Source organism: Sinohyriopsis cumingii, chromosome 1, assembly GCF_028554795.1.
Source record: "Sinohyriopsis cumingii isolate HCF-2022 chromosome 1, ASM2855479v2, whole genome shotgun sequence".
Taxonomy (NCBI): Eukaryota; Metazoa; Mollusca; class Bivalvia; order Unionida; family Unionidae; genus Sinohyriopsis; species Sinohyriopsis cumingii.
The window spans coordinates 172,858,135-172,873,993 of NC_142961.1; the positions used below are offsets into that span (position 1 = coordinate 172,858,135).

At 34.7% G+C, this 15,859-nt stretch overlaps 1 protein-coding gene across 1 annotated transcript in view; it reads right to left on the minus strand.

The window, feature by feature from the left end:
- Positions 1 to 15,859, minus strand: part of LOC149808394 (kinetochore-associated protein 1-like) — a 221,977-nt gene that overhangs the window by 197,051 nt on the left and 9,067 nt on the right. The window contains exons 5-6 of the mRNA XM_089976616.1: positions 8,198 to 8,258; positions 3,771 to 3,845 (exon numbers count right to left, since the gene is read on the minus strand). Of these exons, the coding sequence (XP_089832742.1) occupies positions 3,771 to 3,845; positions 8,198 to 8,258 (136 nt within the window). The remainder of the gene's footprint in view (positions 1 to 3,770; positions 3,846 to 8,197; positions 8,259 to 15,859) is intronic.

Genomic DNA, 15,859 nt, shown 5'->3' on the forward strand with positions numbered 1-15,859 from the left:
ATGTTTTTTAACTACATTAACAAAAGTTCTTAACTTTTAAAGTTACTGTATTTGCCAGCCTATAAAACAATACTTTTTGACCAAAAAATCTTAGCTTCGTCTTATACTCAGAATCGACTTATATATGGATTATGTCATACGAATCGATTTATTATATTTTTCATATGGAAAATAATTCTCCAAGAGTACGAGAAAAAAAGTGTAAAAATATTTCATTTTGGGGAGAGCGTGTTTGAAAAAATATAGGATCCCACAATGAGTATTTTAAACAATTACATGATCATCAGTAATATACGTTGTTTAAACTTGATTATATATATGAGTGTTAGAATTGACAAGTTAGAAGATGAATAACCATGACAAAGACATATTCCACCACAATTTTCTTCTTGCACCTAATGATCAAATAAAACATATGCCCCATTGTGAGAGAGACAGAGAGACATATGTCTTCACGATTGTAAATCTATAGTATTCACTTACCTGATGACTGATCTTATTCGTGTACAAGTGCAGTACCATATTCCATTATTAATTAATACCACTGGGTAAACAATTCCTTCTAGTTTTAATGCCACTTCCAGTATTAAAAGAATCACATTGTTTAGTAGTGGTATTTACACACTAATTAAATATGCTACGGCTGTAATCAATCATTCCAAACTAACACCTGCTTGAGGTCAAGATTATGCAGACCATATCAGATTAGCAAGGATAACAATAGAGAAATGAGGCTACCCATGGGTATTATGCATAATGTACCATATAGTGCAAGGAAATGCCAGGTGGTAACTCATGTAAATTTCTCAGCCAGTGTCATTTTTTTAAATTTCTGATGGAACTGACAGCAATTGAACATACATCTAGCATGAGCAATGATCAAAAACAATTGCCACCTAAGTACAAGAAGAATACATGCACTTTGATCAAAATCTTATTTGTTGGGAATGGAGGGGTTATACTTGCAAAGAAAATTAGCATGCAAAATGGTCTTTCTTGGGAGTTAACCTAATGGATATAACTACTGTGGATATTTAAACTCTGAAGGAGTATGGTACGTATTTTCATAGTTTACATTAACTGTTTCATTTATTAATGTTTTCTCTCTTTGACAAAAGCTTTAAAAACACATGGGCAATAAGGTAAAAAATAGCAACAAAAATTCTTAATGAAAAGCTGAACTCTCTCTCTCTCTCGAACTCTCTCTCGAACTCTCTCATAAATCGGACCATATTTTATTTTGATCACAAGAAGCAAGAAAAATGCTCTCCCCCCCCCCAAGCATTTCAGTATTAATGATGCAACTTCCCTATTGCTGGTAATCTGAAATAGCATGCAGTGATACTTTTAATATTTATGAAACCGGAAGTTATTATAATTTAATTCCACATAGCATTGCGTGTTTTATCTGTAACTCAATAAATGTTTGGGTCAGCATCATTATATGTAGCTAAAAGTACATAATACATTTAAAATACTTCATGTGAAACAAATTAGGTACTTTTAGTTATATTTAATGATCCTGACTGGAAAGGTTAATGAGTTACAGATAGGATAAAATTCACAATGCCGTATGGAGTGAAGTGGAAAACAATCCACAGTATTGATCTGGCTTTGTCTTATACTCAGCATCGACTTATATATGGATGAAGGATGGAAAATTTGCCAAATTTGTGGATTCGACTTATACTCTGCATCGACTTACAGGCCGGCAAATAGGGTATATATTTTATAAAGTTCAAAATGGTGTATTCCCTCAGATAAATCCAAGGAGAATAGGGCAAAATTAATTTTTTTCCTCAAATTTATCAACTTTAAAAAGAATTGCAAATTTAAGGACTTCTCTAGGCAACCCATCAAATTCAAGGTTTTTTAAAGCTGATACGAACTATATATAAAAGACAGAACTTGTGAGCAGAAATTTTATATTAAGAACCGAGGTGGTTTTCAAGCTGAAAAAGATTTTGAGGTAGTCAGGGTTTGGACTGTACAGAAATCACTGTATTTACAACAGCATTTTAAGTAAGTGAGATTAAGTTATCAAAAATCTTAAATGGTATAACAGCTTCCAAAGGAGTTAGTATATCCTGACTTCAGTTTTATTTACATTAAAATGGAAGCAAATTAATTAGGACTGAATTTCTAATAAATTTCATACAAATAAAGAGCTTGTTGTGTGTGTGTGTATATATATATATATATATATATATATATATATATATTAAGATCACTGTGTAGATACCCACCAAAGATCACTGTGTAGATTATAGCACAGTACAATGATAAATATAGTACTGTGGTATTTCTGAACATACTGCAACAAGTACCATGGTATACCCCAATTATGCAAGGGTCCAACAATTTAATGTTAGGTGGAATGGTTCTGTAGGAGGAATGGTTCTGACTTGTTTCAAAAAATAAAATTATGTTTGTCAATAGCTGGAAAAATATCTTGCCCTTATTTAAAGCAAATTAAAGCTACATTATATCCATTTTGTTATCTGGAAAATAAAGCTATATTATAATGATTGTATTATCTAGAAAAAAAATTTCTTGAGATAAAAGAAAATAAACAAAACAGAAATTCAGCTGCCACTAACACTAACTAAAGTGAGATGAGTGAAGCTTCCATTATAACCTACACCCTGTGAAAGACATTCTGCTGACATTGGATAGCCTGTTGATAAAAACAGAAGTGTTGACACTCCATCCTACATCGACACTATTAATGTAATAGCCAGGGAAATTCTGAATGGGAGCCCAGTACCCAGGCAAGATATTTGTCAGAGAGGGCCAGTAAACGTAAGACACACTTACTTAATAAAAAAGAAAATATTCATGAACTTGAGAAATTGCATAAACAAAAACTCTCTTGGAAATCTTAGAATGATTCGCAGAATTAGAAAGGAATACATGTGCTTAAGACATTATCATGAATGACTTAAAAATGACATTTTCTTTTTAAAATATAATTTTTTTCCAAAAGCTGTTACGAATATCTTTCACAAAATACCATTTGGCAATGTTGGCATACATCAAACAAACATCTGATTAAAAGAGCATAAATATAATTGCAATGTTAAAATATAATTTGTGTCAAATTCAACTGTTTTGTACAAAAATAATTATTTTTCTCATGAAATTAGAAAACAATATTGCTTGGGAATTTTTGTACATTAGTTACTCACAGAAAATATAGAAGTAATGGTATGGTGAAGAAGCACAGTGGTATGTACTACCAGAAAAAAAATAACACGGTAAACCAGTATACTGTACACCTCTAATGTATATGCACACCAAAGATTACTGTGTAGATATGCACCAAAGATTACTATGTAGATGCACACCAATGATCACTGTGTAGATACACACAAAAGATTACTGTGTACATACACATCAAACAATACTCTGTAAATATATACCAAGAATTTCTGTGCAGATACACACCAAAAAATACTTGATAGATATATACCAAAGATTACTGTGTAGAAACACACCAATGATCACTGTAGATACACACAAAAGATTACTGTGTAGATACACACCAAACAATACTCTGTGGATATATACCAAAGATTACTGTGTAGATACACACCTATGATCACTGTGTAGATATCCACCAAAGATCACTGTGTCGATACACAAAAAAGATTACTATTTAGATACACACCAAACAGTACTGTGTAGATATATACCAAAGATTGCTGTGTAGATACACACCAAAGATTACTGTTTAGATACATACCAATGATGCCTGTGTAGATACTCACCAAAAAGGTCTCGGTTAATTTCTTTCAGAACAATCACCTGTTTAGTCGCAGTCAGTATCACCAAGTCATAATACGCTGAAAATAATGGCAAAAGCATCCAAAATTAATACAAATCTGAAGTTCTCAAGTACAATTTTATTATTATCCTGTCTTGTAAGCACTAAGTAGAACTTTCCAAGATGAATGGAGTTAATAGTGGAAAAACCTTGTAACCAAATACTGAATACAAATTCCTCACAGCTGCTCGCCTAAAAATGCCAAAGAGAAGACAATCACATGTATGTACAGAGCTTTTGTATGTAATAATACCATCGCACAATTTACCTGGATTCCAGCAACTACCATATTTACTCACTTTTAAATCCAGTCCAACTGCAAGCACACACCCTCACCTGCAGTCACATGTTGTTTGTTAGACGATTTACTCCTAACAAACTACATTTATGTATATCTTCCAGAGTGACAGCAGATTGGGATCTGTGTAGTCTGCTATTTCATCTGACTTGTAAGTGCCTATATACGGTACCAATCAGATTAAGTTTATAGTTTGGAGAAATAAAATCTTCACAATGTTCTAAACAAGTATGCCCAGCATTAGTTTGAGGTTTGTTTCCGCATTGACTCATTGCAGATGATATAAATTGTAATGCAAGTATAAATCATTTAAATCACACACACACACACATTTTATGACATAGTTTTTGCAAAGGTTTCATTTTGCCTGAGATCCCACAAATAAGATCCAATAATTATGTGCAACTTTCTATATTGCATAGACAAATTGTTTCCAGGATATTTATAATGGCTATTTATTAAATACAAATGTAAATCAATAAAGTTCAGTTAAAAGCTGGCAATACAGGTTGGGGGTCAAGAATGCTGTCCTTTCAGTTTACCTGTTAAACAGATGTGATTTAACAAAAATAAAATGAGCATTACCATTTCTGGTAACAGATGTCTCAAGCCAATATTTATGGAAGACCTGTCATGGCTAGATACTAGCCACAATTCACCCCCCCCCCCAATTTTCTAACCTTTGCTGACCTAGAGATTTAAAGAAAACTTTGAAAGGTATAACAGCATAGCATCTTATCTACAGACAGGAAAATATACATGGAGCAAGTGTGTAAATGGTTTTAAAAAATTTGTTTATAACTAAACTAGTGCTATGATATTGTGACCCAGGATTAATAATAAATTAGCCAACCCTTCAATAAAGCTTTAGATGTTGTACCACACCAAAGTTAAAGATGCAGTTGTAGGGTTTAACAGCAGGCCAGCACATTAATGGGTATATTGTGCCAATTAAAAGAAAAGTTTATGTAAATATAAAGAACTGCATAAAAACTCTAGGAAGATAAAGCCTTATCAATAGATAAACCTGAAGTACTCAATGATAAAGTTTATAAGGTAAAAACATTAATAATTCTTTAAAGGTATAAACAAAGGATAAAGGTAAGACGTAAAATAATAAAACGACTTGGTCAAAATTTGTCATATAAACCACATTCCTTCAAAAAGTCAAAAAAAATTCTCAGATGCTACACATTATCATGAAGTTTCTTCATAAGAATTTTCATACAAAAACCGTGCAGTCTGAAAGTTGATACACTCAACAAGAATGTGTTCCACTGACAGTAGATGCTGGCAGGGTATGCATTCTGGTTGAGGTTAACCCTTCCGTAGATGCTGGCAGGGTATGCATTCTGGTCAAGGTTAACCCTTCAGTAGATGCTGGCAGGGTATGCATTCTGGTCAAGGTTAACCCTTCAGTAGATGCTGACAGGGTATGCATTCTGGTCAAGGTTAACCCTTCAGTAGATGCTGACAGGGTATGCATTCTGGTCAAGGTTAACCCTTCAGTAGATGCTGGCAGGGTATGCATTCTGGTCAAGGTTAACCCTTCAGTAGATGCTGACAGGGTATGCAATCTGGTCAAGGTTAACCCTTCAGTAGATGCTGGCAGGGTATGCATTCTGGTCAAGATTAACCCTTCAGTAGATGCTGGCAGGGTATGCATTCTGGTCGAGGTTAACCCTTCAGTAGATGCTGGCAGGATATGCATTCTGGTCAAGGTTAACCCTTCAGAAGGTATGCATGAATCAGGTATGTGTGTCTGATACACGATTAACACAACACCACTTGTGATTTGATGCATACAAGTGATACCATAGGAGTATGATACTTGCTTGTTGAGTTTTCATTCCAATGATTTTGCCAAATATGAAGAACATGCTAATTCATATAACATTTGAAATCAGTACATAGAATCCTCCATTTCAAAATGGGTGACTTCAGGGCAGTTTTGACTACTTTATCGGCCCTTCATACTATTATGACCATGCGTGCAACAGTACTGAATACTTTTCCCAGATTGTACGAGTAATAATTCATAATTCTGTATGATATGGGATATTAACAGGTCCTCAAATTTCAAACTTTGGAAGGTCTTCATTGTTGAAAGAACATCATCCCAAAAAGATATTTTTTTTAAATTGGGGTTTTCGGGAGATATATATAAATTTGTATTACAAAAAGTTTAAGCTGGTACCAAAGTAAATTCATGACTTAACATCATATTGTTAGAGCAATGATTCCTTTTACTACTGCCAAGCACCATACATGCAGCTGTGACCTTTTATAAATATATGTACTCACTCTCAAGTCCAACTGCAAACCACACAGACCCAGACCTACCACTGCATTTGTTAGTTTGTATGTATGGTACCAGTTGATATCTGAAGCCCTGAAACTGAAAATGACTAAGCAGAGCTAGCAAGATTTCTTGGGAAACCAATGCTGAGATATTGAGTGAAAAGCATCAGCCAGTCGTGTGAATAAGCATCACTCTCATGTTCCTGTCCTACCTCACAAGCATCGCAGTGTTCATTTCATATCTGCTAAGCCACTGCTGCATACTAAAGTGCTACCAAATTCCTCAGAGTCCACTATATAATATATAACTAACAGTTCTGGCAAATTATTGTCACTGAGAACAAGACAGAAGACAACCTGAAGTTAATGTGTCTAGGTCTACTCAACCAAACTATTGTAATTCACAAAATAACTTTAATCAAAACTTGGATGAATAGTTCCATGATATTTTCCTTCAAATTAAATATCCTAATGAGATATTTTATGAGTCAGCTGATGTAGAAATGTCTGATTACGATTGACTCATTTTCATGTCTTCGTTTAATTCACAGTATCTAACATCCACATATGTCACAACTTATCATAAATATGAGCATTGTTTTGTCTAATACTGTCTCACCTCATCTGTCATGACATACCATAAAGACAAACATTATTTGTTTAACACTGCGTCTCATCTGCTTCTGTCTGTCATTTGTTTAAAACCGCATCTCACCTGCATCTGTCTGTCATTTGTCTAACACCACATCTCATGGATGTATAAATGGGTCAAGGGAGTTACTTGTTACCCTTGAGTTGGCCTCATCTTGTCTCCTGATGTATGTGCAACAGCTCTGAGTCGAGAGTGAGATAAAAGCCAGGGTGAGCACAAGGTCAGTATACTGATGTGGTCTGGAGAAAAAGTTCACTCTTGTGCATCCGGAAGTCAAGTAATCTATTTGGAAAGAAGGTCTCCAAAGTAAAAATCTGAAGAAGAAAGTCATCTCCGACCTCTACCAGCATGACTCGAGTTGTGACTGGATAGAAAACATTATATTAAAACAAATATACTAATTGCAACTGTCCTAATGTCAAGAGGAAGTATTTAATCTGGTCTTGAATTAATTTGTTGGAGGGATGACTAGATAATTCAATAGATCCAGGATGACTGAGATTGAGTAGAAAATATTGTTGCTTCCTTCCCTGAATGGTTAAGATCAAATTCATATATCCTTCAGAAGTCAAACCAACAACCTGAAAGTAAATGGTGCGATCTCATATGAGGGACTTGAAAGCAAAATATTGAGATTATGACATGAGGGAATTGAAAGCAAGTGGTGAGATTCACATGATGGACTTGAAAGCAAATGTTTAGATTTCACATGAGGGACTTGAAAGCAAAAGTTAAGATTTCACACAAGGGACTTGAAAGCAAATGGTGAGATTTCACATGAGTGACCTGAAAGCAAAAGGTGAGATTTCATATGAGAATCACACAAGAGTCACATCCCCAAACATAGGACACCCACAAACTTAGAACCAATAATAATAATAATAATTCTACTGAAAACAAAGTGACCACTAAAAGTTGTGACAGGGTGAATAGACAATAGCATCAAACAAATCCTTAGGGCAATACTGGGGGTCTGGTGATTACCAAACTTAGCTGGCCTTGTTAGCAGGTAAAATATTTTATCCTATACTGACCCTGGTCACAATTGATTCTTGCACTTCAAATTTTACAATGAGAATGTGATGAGGTAAATGAAAGGAAAATGGACCTGATAACTTACCTGAGAAAACTATTCTTCTGAAGGCCTTTCTATCCACTTTATCTTCTTCAGGAACAAGATTCTGAAAGAAGGAATTTCTATATGCAGTTTTCCACACGGTAATATTGAATACAGTTTGAAGTTTGGTCATGGAAACCTCACACAAGATTCCCATTTGAAAAGTTATAAAGATCAAAATAAACTGATTGGTTGAGTTTAAAAAGCAGGCATAAAATGAACTTGATCAAACCATCATCTCATTTGTCAAAAAATCAAAGTGCCGGTCGAATAAAGCCTTGATTTAGTTCTGATGCTGCAATCTGATGATGCTTATGTTTCAAATGTCAAATCCTTTCCAAGGCCATCTTTGAGGCAATTTTAAATATTAGAAAATAGGAACCCCATCAAAGGGACTGATCACCTATAGGCCAAAAAGAAAAAGCTGAAAGTCTATTTCTTCTCCTTTATATCAGTTTTCATTTCTGAGTAATTAAATTATCTTCAATATTCTCAAGAAACTCCAATACATCAAATTTGTCAACAAAAACAAGTTTCCTAATACGTCGCATGAATAATGCACTGCAAAAATCTGTCATAACTTTAGGCCTGGACCCCTGGGAATTTCATACCATTTCTGAAGTGAACAATGGGACCTCTGAACATTTTCACTTAAATGCACTAATCTGGGAATGTTTAGAATAAAAGAAAACCAAGACTGCACATGTATCATTGACCTAAGCACATTTTAATGCTATCATGCTGCCAGAAAGGTTTCTTGTTAAGTGGACTGAATTGTCATAAAAAGAGGTTCCTGAGCAATGTCACATCTGTATTCAGAACCTCAACCTAGTTCTTCCTAATTGTGAATTTTCAGGAAAGAACTGAGAAAATATACATAATTTGGGATTGGGAATAGAGCTGAAATTGACCCCCCCACCCCACAAAAAAAAGGTCTAGGAAAACCCCTGTGAACCTGATACCAATGGCCTCATCACAGATACTTTCAAGAAATACCCACATAGTTTGGATTTAATCCATAATTGTTATCTTCAAAAAAAACAAAACAAGGCATTCTTCTGATATATCCACAAATCATGTTTTATATAAATCCATTTATCCTTGTTTGCATTATCATGCTGTAAAACAGCCCATAATGCATAGTCAGGACCTATGACCTTGAAAACAAAGTAGGAGTGATATCTATCAACTTGTTTTTGGAAAAGAATGGAATATAAAATATGGTTAAAAATCTTTATATATGTACAGGTCAATGTTTTGTATGTACTAAGTGTACATTGTCTTTGCCATGTAGCATGTGTAATCAGTGATGTACAAAAAAAATCCACGTAGTGAACTTTAGTAAGTCTGGTTTTCAGAATGGGTCATGATGGTGTATAAATGTTGTTGATCAGAGCTGTATCAGTTTTACACACAGCAAGAGGCATTTTAGTGAAAACACCAGTCAATGCAACTATTCTTTTAAGAGGAATAGTGCTAACACAATTTTTGAGATAATCAGATCAGCACCATTTTCATTCAGGACTTGCCAGATGCACCATTCCCTCGATAACTCAAGCTCTGATATCTCCATATTTTGTCCAATTGTATTGGGAAAATTTATTACCAATACACTGTAAATAATAATATATGGCAGAATAGAGATCAGTGAAAAATTCTGTTACAGTGGCCCCCCTCTAATATGGCCACCACTTGTGCACTGGGAAAGTGTCCGTATAGGATGGGTGGCCTTTCCAGAGGGGTCTGTATTTGTGAGAAGCATGTGTATGTATATGTAAATATAGTAAGAAAGCTATATGTAACTTCAAAGCAGTTAATATCTTCAATTATTAAAAGAGTCTTCTTGTCTTAAGAATGAAATGCAAGTGTGGTATTGGTGGCTTGTGCATTTTAACATTTTATATCCAGGTACAGTGGAACCCCGCTATAACGCGATAATTGGGGTCCAAAAAATTGGATCGCGTTAATATCGGGGTTGCATTAATGTGGGGTTTTACAGTATTTTACTATTTTTCAGAACAGCTCATTGGCACATATGCATGTATTCATATCTGACGTGTATGAAGCATAGGAAATCAACAAAGTTTACTATCGTGCCATCGTGGCATGCAGTTCATCTAAAATGCATGTAATTCCATTGAAAAATTGCACACAGATTTACAATATTCAATCAATTTTTTTCCCAGATCATTGTGTCTGAATTCAACGTCTAATATACAGCATGAAAAGAGTATCAGCACCGTTTACTTGCTCTCTGATATCGTACCGTCAGGGCTTGCAATTAATCCATAATATATGTAATTCCATTGCCAAAATTGCATACATATTTAAACTATTCAATAATTTTGTCACACATCATTATGTGTCTGAATTCATTGAGAAAAATTAACGGCAAAATTAGGCTAAGAAAGACGAAGCACCTGTATGTTTAAATTATGTTCCAAGGTCTATGAACAGTGTCTATACAAATTTCATACTAGTAAAATTTTCTCATATGCGTTTCCGTGTACATTTATCCATTGCGAATTTCCAATAATTATCACTTGTACGCCTATTTGTTTGAATGACTACAGCTAGAATAATTAACAATCAACACATGCTTTCAGTGTGCATATAACTTTTACTTCAGATTTTGTGAATATTGAAAGAAATGTGTGAAAACTACTATACTAATCATAGCGCAAAGTGCAGAGAACGACTTGTGTTTGTGAACTTGTTTTTGGATAACGATAAAGAAAAATTATTTTAAAAAAAGAAATTAATGACGAGTTCATAAACAAACACCATACCCATGTAAAGCCTGAGAACTGAGTGCAATAGGCCTGCAATGGTCATGAGTCACATTTTAAAAACATTTTAAGCTAAACACATGTACAATTTCATACCCTTTCAATTTCCAGCTAATAAAGCAGACATTATTTACTGGTCAACTGATTGCATCTAATAACACTGCCAAGCCCAGCAAACATCTTGGCAGCTTTCATTTTTTTATGTTTATTAAATTGTGAGAATCTTTTATCAACCACCACATTTTCTGCTGAAAGAAGAAACACATGTCGGCTATTGTTTGAGCAATGATTGTATACAGAATTAAATAAAAGGCAATCACAAAGACAACTTATTGGCTTAACTCATGGATCAGCATAGCTGCCAACCTTCCAGGCTCACAATTAGTGAAAATAGGGATAAAAAGTCGTGAATTTGGACATGAATTTGTGAAAAATACCATGACAATAGCTCCATCCACTCTGACCATCAATACTACACTATATCAAGATCGCAATATAAAACTAAAACACTACATATATGCAGAAATATTTTTTTCTCAAGACATGATACTGTGGCAGACTTGAACTTCCTCAACTGCTTGATCGTAAATTTGTTTTCTAGATAGTTCTGACTTCTTGCCTGCTGGTTGATCTTGATGACTAAAATTGCTGACAAATTTTCTGCAGCTAAGGAGGCCCTAAAGTCTGTCTTATTTTTCCTCAATAGAGAAAATACTCTTTCGCTGTCACTGTTGCTGTGAGGAATGCACAAAAGCTGCAGCACTTTTGGTTCTTCCAAAGGAAAATTTGGAAGCGATTTGCGAGTCCGGGAACATTTGTCAGAACAAATGTTTAGCATAGTCTTCAGCTGATAAAGGTAGATTGTGTTTGACAAGAAAACTCAAAAATAATGCTTCAGCATTGGTAGCTTGCAGGTCTTCCGCCGATGGCTTAAAATATTCCAGAGCTGAAATCTGCGAATTCTTAATTTTCCCAACTTCTACGTGATTTTTGCAACCAATGTGCTTCCTCACATCGTCTCTGCGATGGCACACTGAGTGCAAAAAGCATGATGAATATCAATGTTTAATGGCAGAATGCACGGCCATATTTTGATATATTCCAAATTAAACTTCACTTTTTGAGCAATACATTTCTTTTTCCTTGGTGGTGAAAACATTTTCAAGATCTTACATGTGATGCTGAACAGTAACTCAAATCAGTGTTGTTGATGCATGCACGGAACAAAATTCTGGTTAGGCCCCAGTTTCTCTCAAAAGCATTTGTAAAACTACTCTTATACATATAGATTAAAATAGGCTAAAATGCTTGCTACCGGGCCAACTGTACTAATCAGCTGTAGATCTACTAATATCGCAGCCAGCAGTACCGGAACGTTTCAGCAACTGCGAATATCATGACTAGCGCTTAACGGGAAATCGGTTATTTTATTAAAGATTTAAAATAGTTGAGAATTGGAGAATTCGTGAATTTTTGGCTTCAGCATGAATCCGTGAATCGCTGAAAAAGTCATGAAATTCACGGCAAATTCGTGAGGGTTGGCAGCTATGGATCAGTAATAAGTAACATTTGAGATAATGTTTATTTTGGCATAACACTTCAAGAACCTGGTGAAATTGTTAAATTTCAAAAGCCAAGCCACAATCGTATTAGAGTCGAATTTGTACACGAACTCTTCCACAAAATGATAATAAACATTTTACACACTATTCCTCATACTTATACACATACAAGTATTTAAAATTTCAGGAACCATGCCACAATCGTATGATATTCGAATTCATACATGATCTCTTCCCCAAAATGATAATAAATTGTTTTTGCGCAAAGTGCAGAGAACAAATTGCGTTTGTGAACTTGCTTTTCCATAATAGTAAAATATTTTAATAAAAAATAGGAAATTAATAAAAGTTCATAAGAAAACCCCCATACACATGTAAAACCCGATAACTAAGTGCAGTAGGCCTGCAATGGTCGCGAGTCACTTTTATAAAAAAATTTTAAAGTTGAACGCATGTACAATTTCATACCCTTTCAATTTCCAGCTAATAAAGCAGACATTATTTACTGGTCAACTGATTGCGTCTGATAACACCACCAAGCCCAGCAAACATCATGGCAGCTTTCATTTTTTGATGTTTATTAAACTGTGAGAATCTTTTGTCAACCACTGCATTGTCTGATGCTTGGTTGTAAATACAGTTAAAGAAGAAACACATCTTTTGCATCAAACCAAGTAAGGAAATTACAATAAAATATTTCAAAGACATGCAAAATCCTACATGCATATTTTTTGCATCGAATCAAGTAAGGAAGATATAACAAAATAGTTCAAAGACATGTAAATCCTACCTGCATAAGCTCTTGTGGTCATTAACATGTCTCAAAATCAATCAATATTATTCAACCAATTGTTTCAACATGGTATCAAATATTACAAACTTAATATCATTAATGTATCCTAATTATTTGTAACAGTGATCATGGAGAGTAAAGGAATCAAGAGTGTACTCAGTAAAAGAAAAGCTTTGCATCATAGATAGGTTTCATAATTGCAAAGAGAGATTGAAAGTTTGTAGTGAATTCATAACTGCAAAGAGAGATTGAAAGTTTGTAGTGAATTTATAATTGCAGAGTCAACACTCAGAGGTTGACTCAAGCAAGGGCAGAAATTTCAGGATTACTTGCATGATATTGATTTTAATGATGGGTTCAAATGAAAATAGGCAAAGATTGAAAATGATATGGAACTGATGATGCCATGTACATCTGGCTCACACAGCAACGTGAACAAGGTGTTCCTATCTCTGGAACAACTCTTGAGGTCCAGACACAAAAAATGGCAAAAAGATACTGACTCTGCTTTCATGGATTTCATGGAAAGCCATGGATGGTTATGGAGATTCCCGTGCCAAAATGGAATAAAACAAAATTCATTGTCAGAAGAAATATGCTCAATGAATCAGAATGTCACAAACTACAAATATTATCATGTTCTCATTTTTTTTAAATTTCTTAGACTCATTAAATTCAAGTTTGGTAATGTTCAACCTTTGCGAATTTTTAGTTTACATTCAACTGTAACAAAAACTATCTATATATCTATCTAGCGACAAGAATTAAAAAAATTCAAGAGATATTTATTCACAGTTAATTTCAACATGATTATAAAAAGAGTATTCAACAGTGTAACCTGCCACCCACCTCTACCTTTCCTTCCATCCATCAATCCCGCCATCTCTTTATTAGATTTTTATATAAGTCCTTCTGTAACTCATGTCCTCACTTATAGTCCATATTTTTGGACCCTGTTGTGTCCGAGTTATAGAGGGAGTGGTGTATTGTCATTGTGTGTTCATGTATAGCCCATGCTGATACATACATGCAGTCTGGAGAAGTAGTCATAAGATTTTCAATATAGCCATCATGACAGGCATTTTGGAAGTTAAATCATTATCGTTGTAATAAAGCATGAAGTGTTTATTACACATTCAGATTAAATAGTCATATGACGAAATCCATGTTGATATGTCCACATATTCAGAAGAAAGCAAATTTGTAAGTAATTTCTGTTTCTCTGAGAATACCTACCCAATCACATTATGTTTAGGAATAACAGCCTGCTACCTTGTGAATCCAGCTCTATTAAAAGACAAAAATCTTCTTTATGTCATGTAGACAAAGGGCAATAATTCCTGCTCATTACCTCCCCTTGTCAACACCATGTGTTATTAGTTTTTAAGCTGAGTGATATACTAAAGAGGATGCTCACATGGCCAGGTGGTTGGGAGGGTTTTTAAGTAATATGATTGGGTAAATATTCTTGGAGAAACATAATTTACTTAAAAATTTGCTTTCTCTTTCAAATATGTTCCCCAATCATATTACATTAGGAGAATAGGTAACAGAAGGAGGGAATGCTAAGCTTCCAACCTCTACCTCAGGTACCCTAGGGAATGATGGGTGGATTCACCATGCAAACGATAACCCATTCTCTTAAGCAACACAGCATAGGGTGACTTGATCTGTTACCCCTATATATAGTTAGGAAGATAATTATTGTCTGGCAAATCCAGCATAGCTGGATAGCTGTGTTGATTGTTTCAGTAAGGTCTGGTGGTCATTCGGCCTGCCGCAACTGGACCTACCAGATTCTTTGAATTTTTTCAAAATTTTACATGATGATGGCAATCATATACCATCACGAGACCTACGCAAATTGACACATGATGTCCAATAAACATAATTGTGTCACTTCATGCTTGTATTTACAAGAATCTGAAAATTCCTTTTTATTCTTCTGTAATAATTAACAATTTTTAAGAGGCTTAATTTCCCTTTTGTCTTCAACATGTATTGTTGTATGCAAATTTTAAACAAATTCATAATCAACGGTTTGATCATGTAGATGCTTTGCATGAAAAAATATGTGCAGTTTAAAGCATCTGAGGTACTACTGTAAAGCTAGTTAGGCTCCATGACTAACTTCACTAAAGCTATTATGAAACACATATACAAATCAAACACGGATGAACCAAGTATCCAAATTTTACTGTAACAATCATGTTTCCATAGTTTTTGCTTTCATTCTGTAAGTCTGCATTCTAACAGTCTTTTTCATAAGACTTAGAGCAAAATTTTAAGGGTTGGCAGGTCTGTGAAGTTGCCAACACCCCATAAATTTCCTTGACTGTGGCCTTGAAGCTAAATCTAGTCCATTCCATGATCGGATCTTAGTACGTCTGATCTGAAGGAGTTTCGTCACAATCACCGTGTGCTGAGTCCTGATCGGGTTCCACTTGTAGCTCTGTACAAATCATGCCAGGTAGCACTGCTGACTCAATTCTGTCCCCTTTGAAAATGTCACTAACTCTAC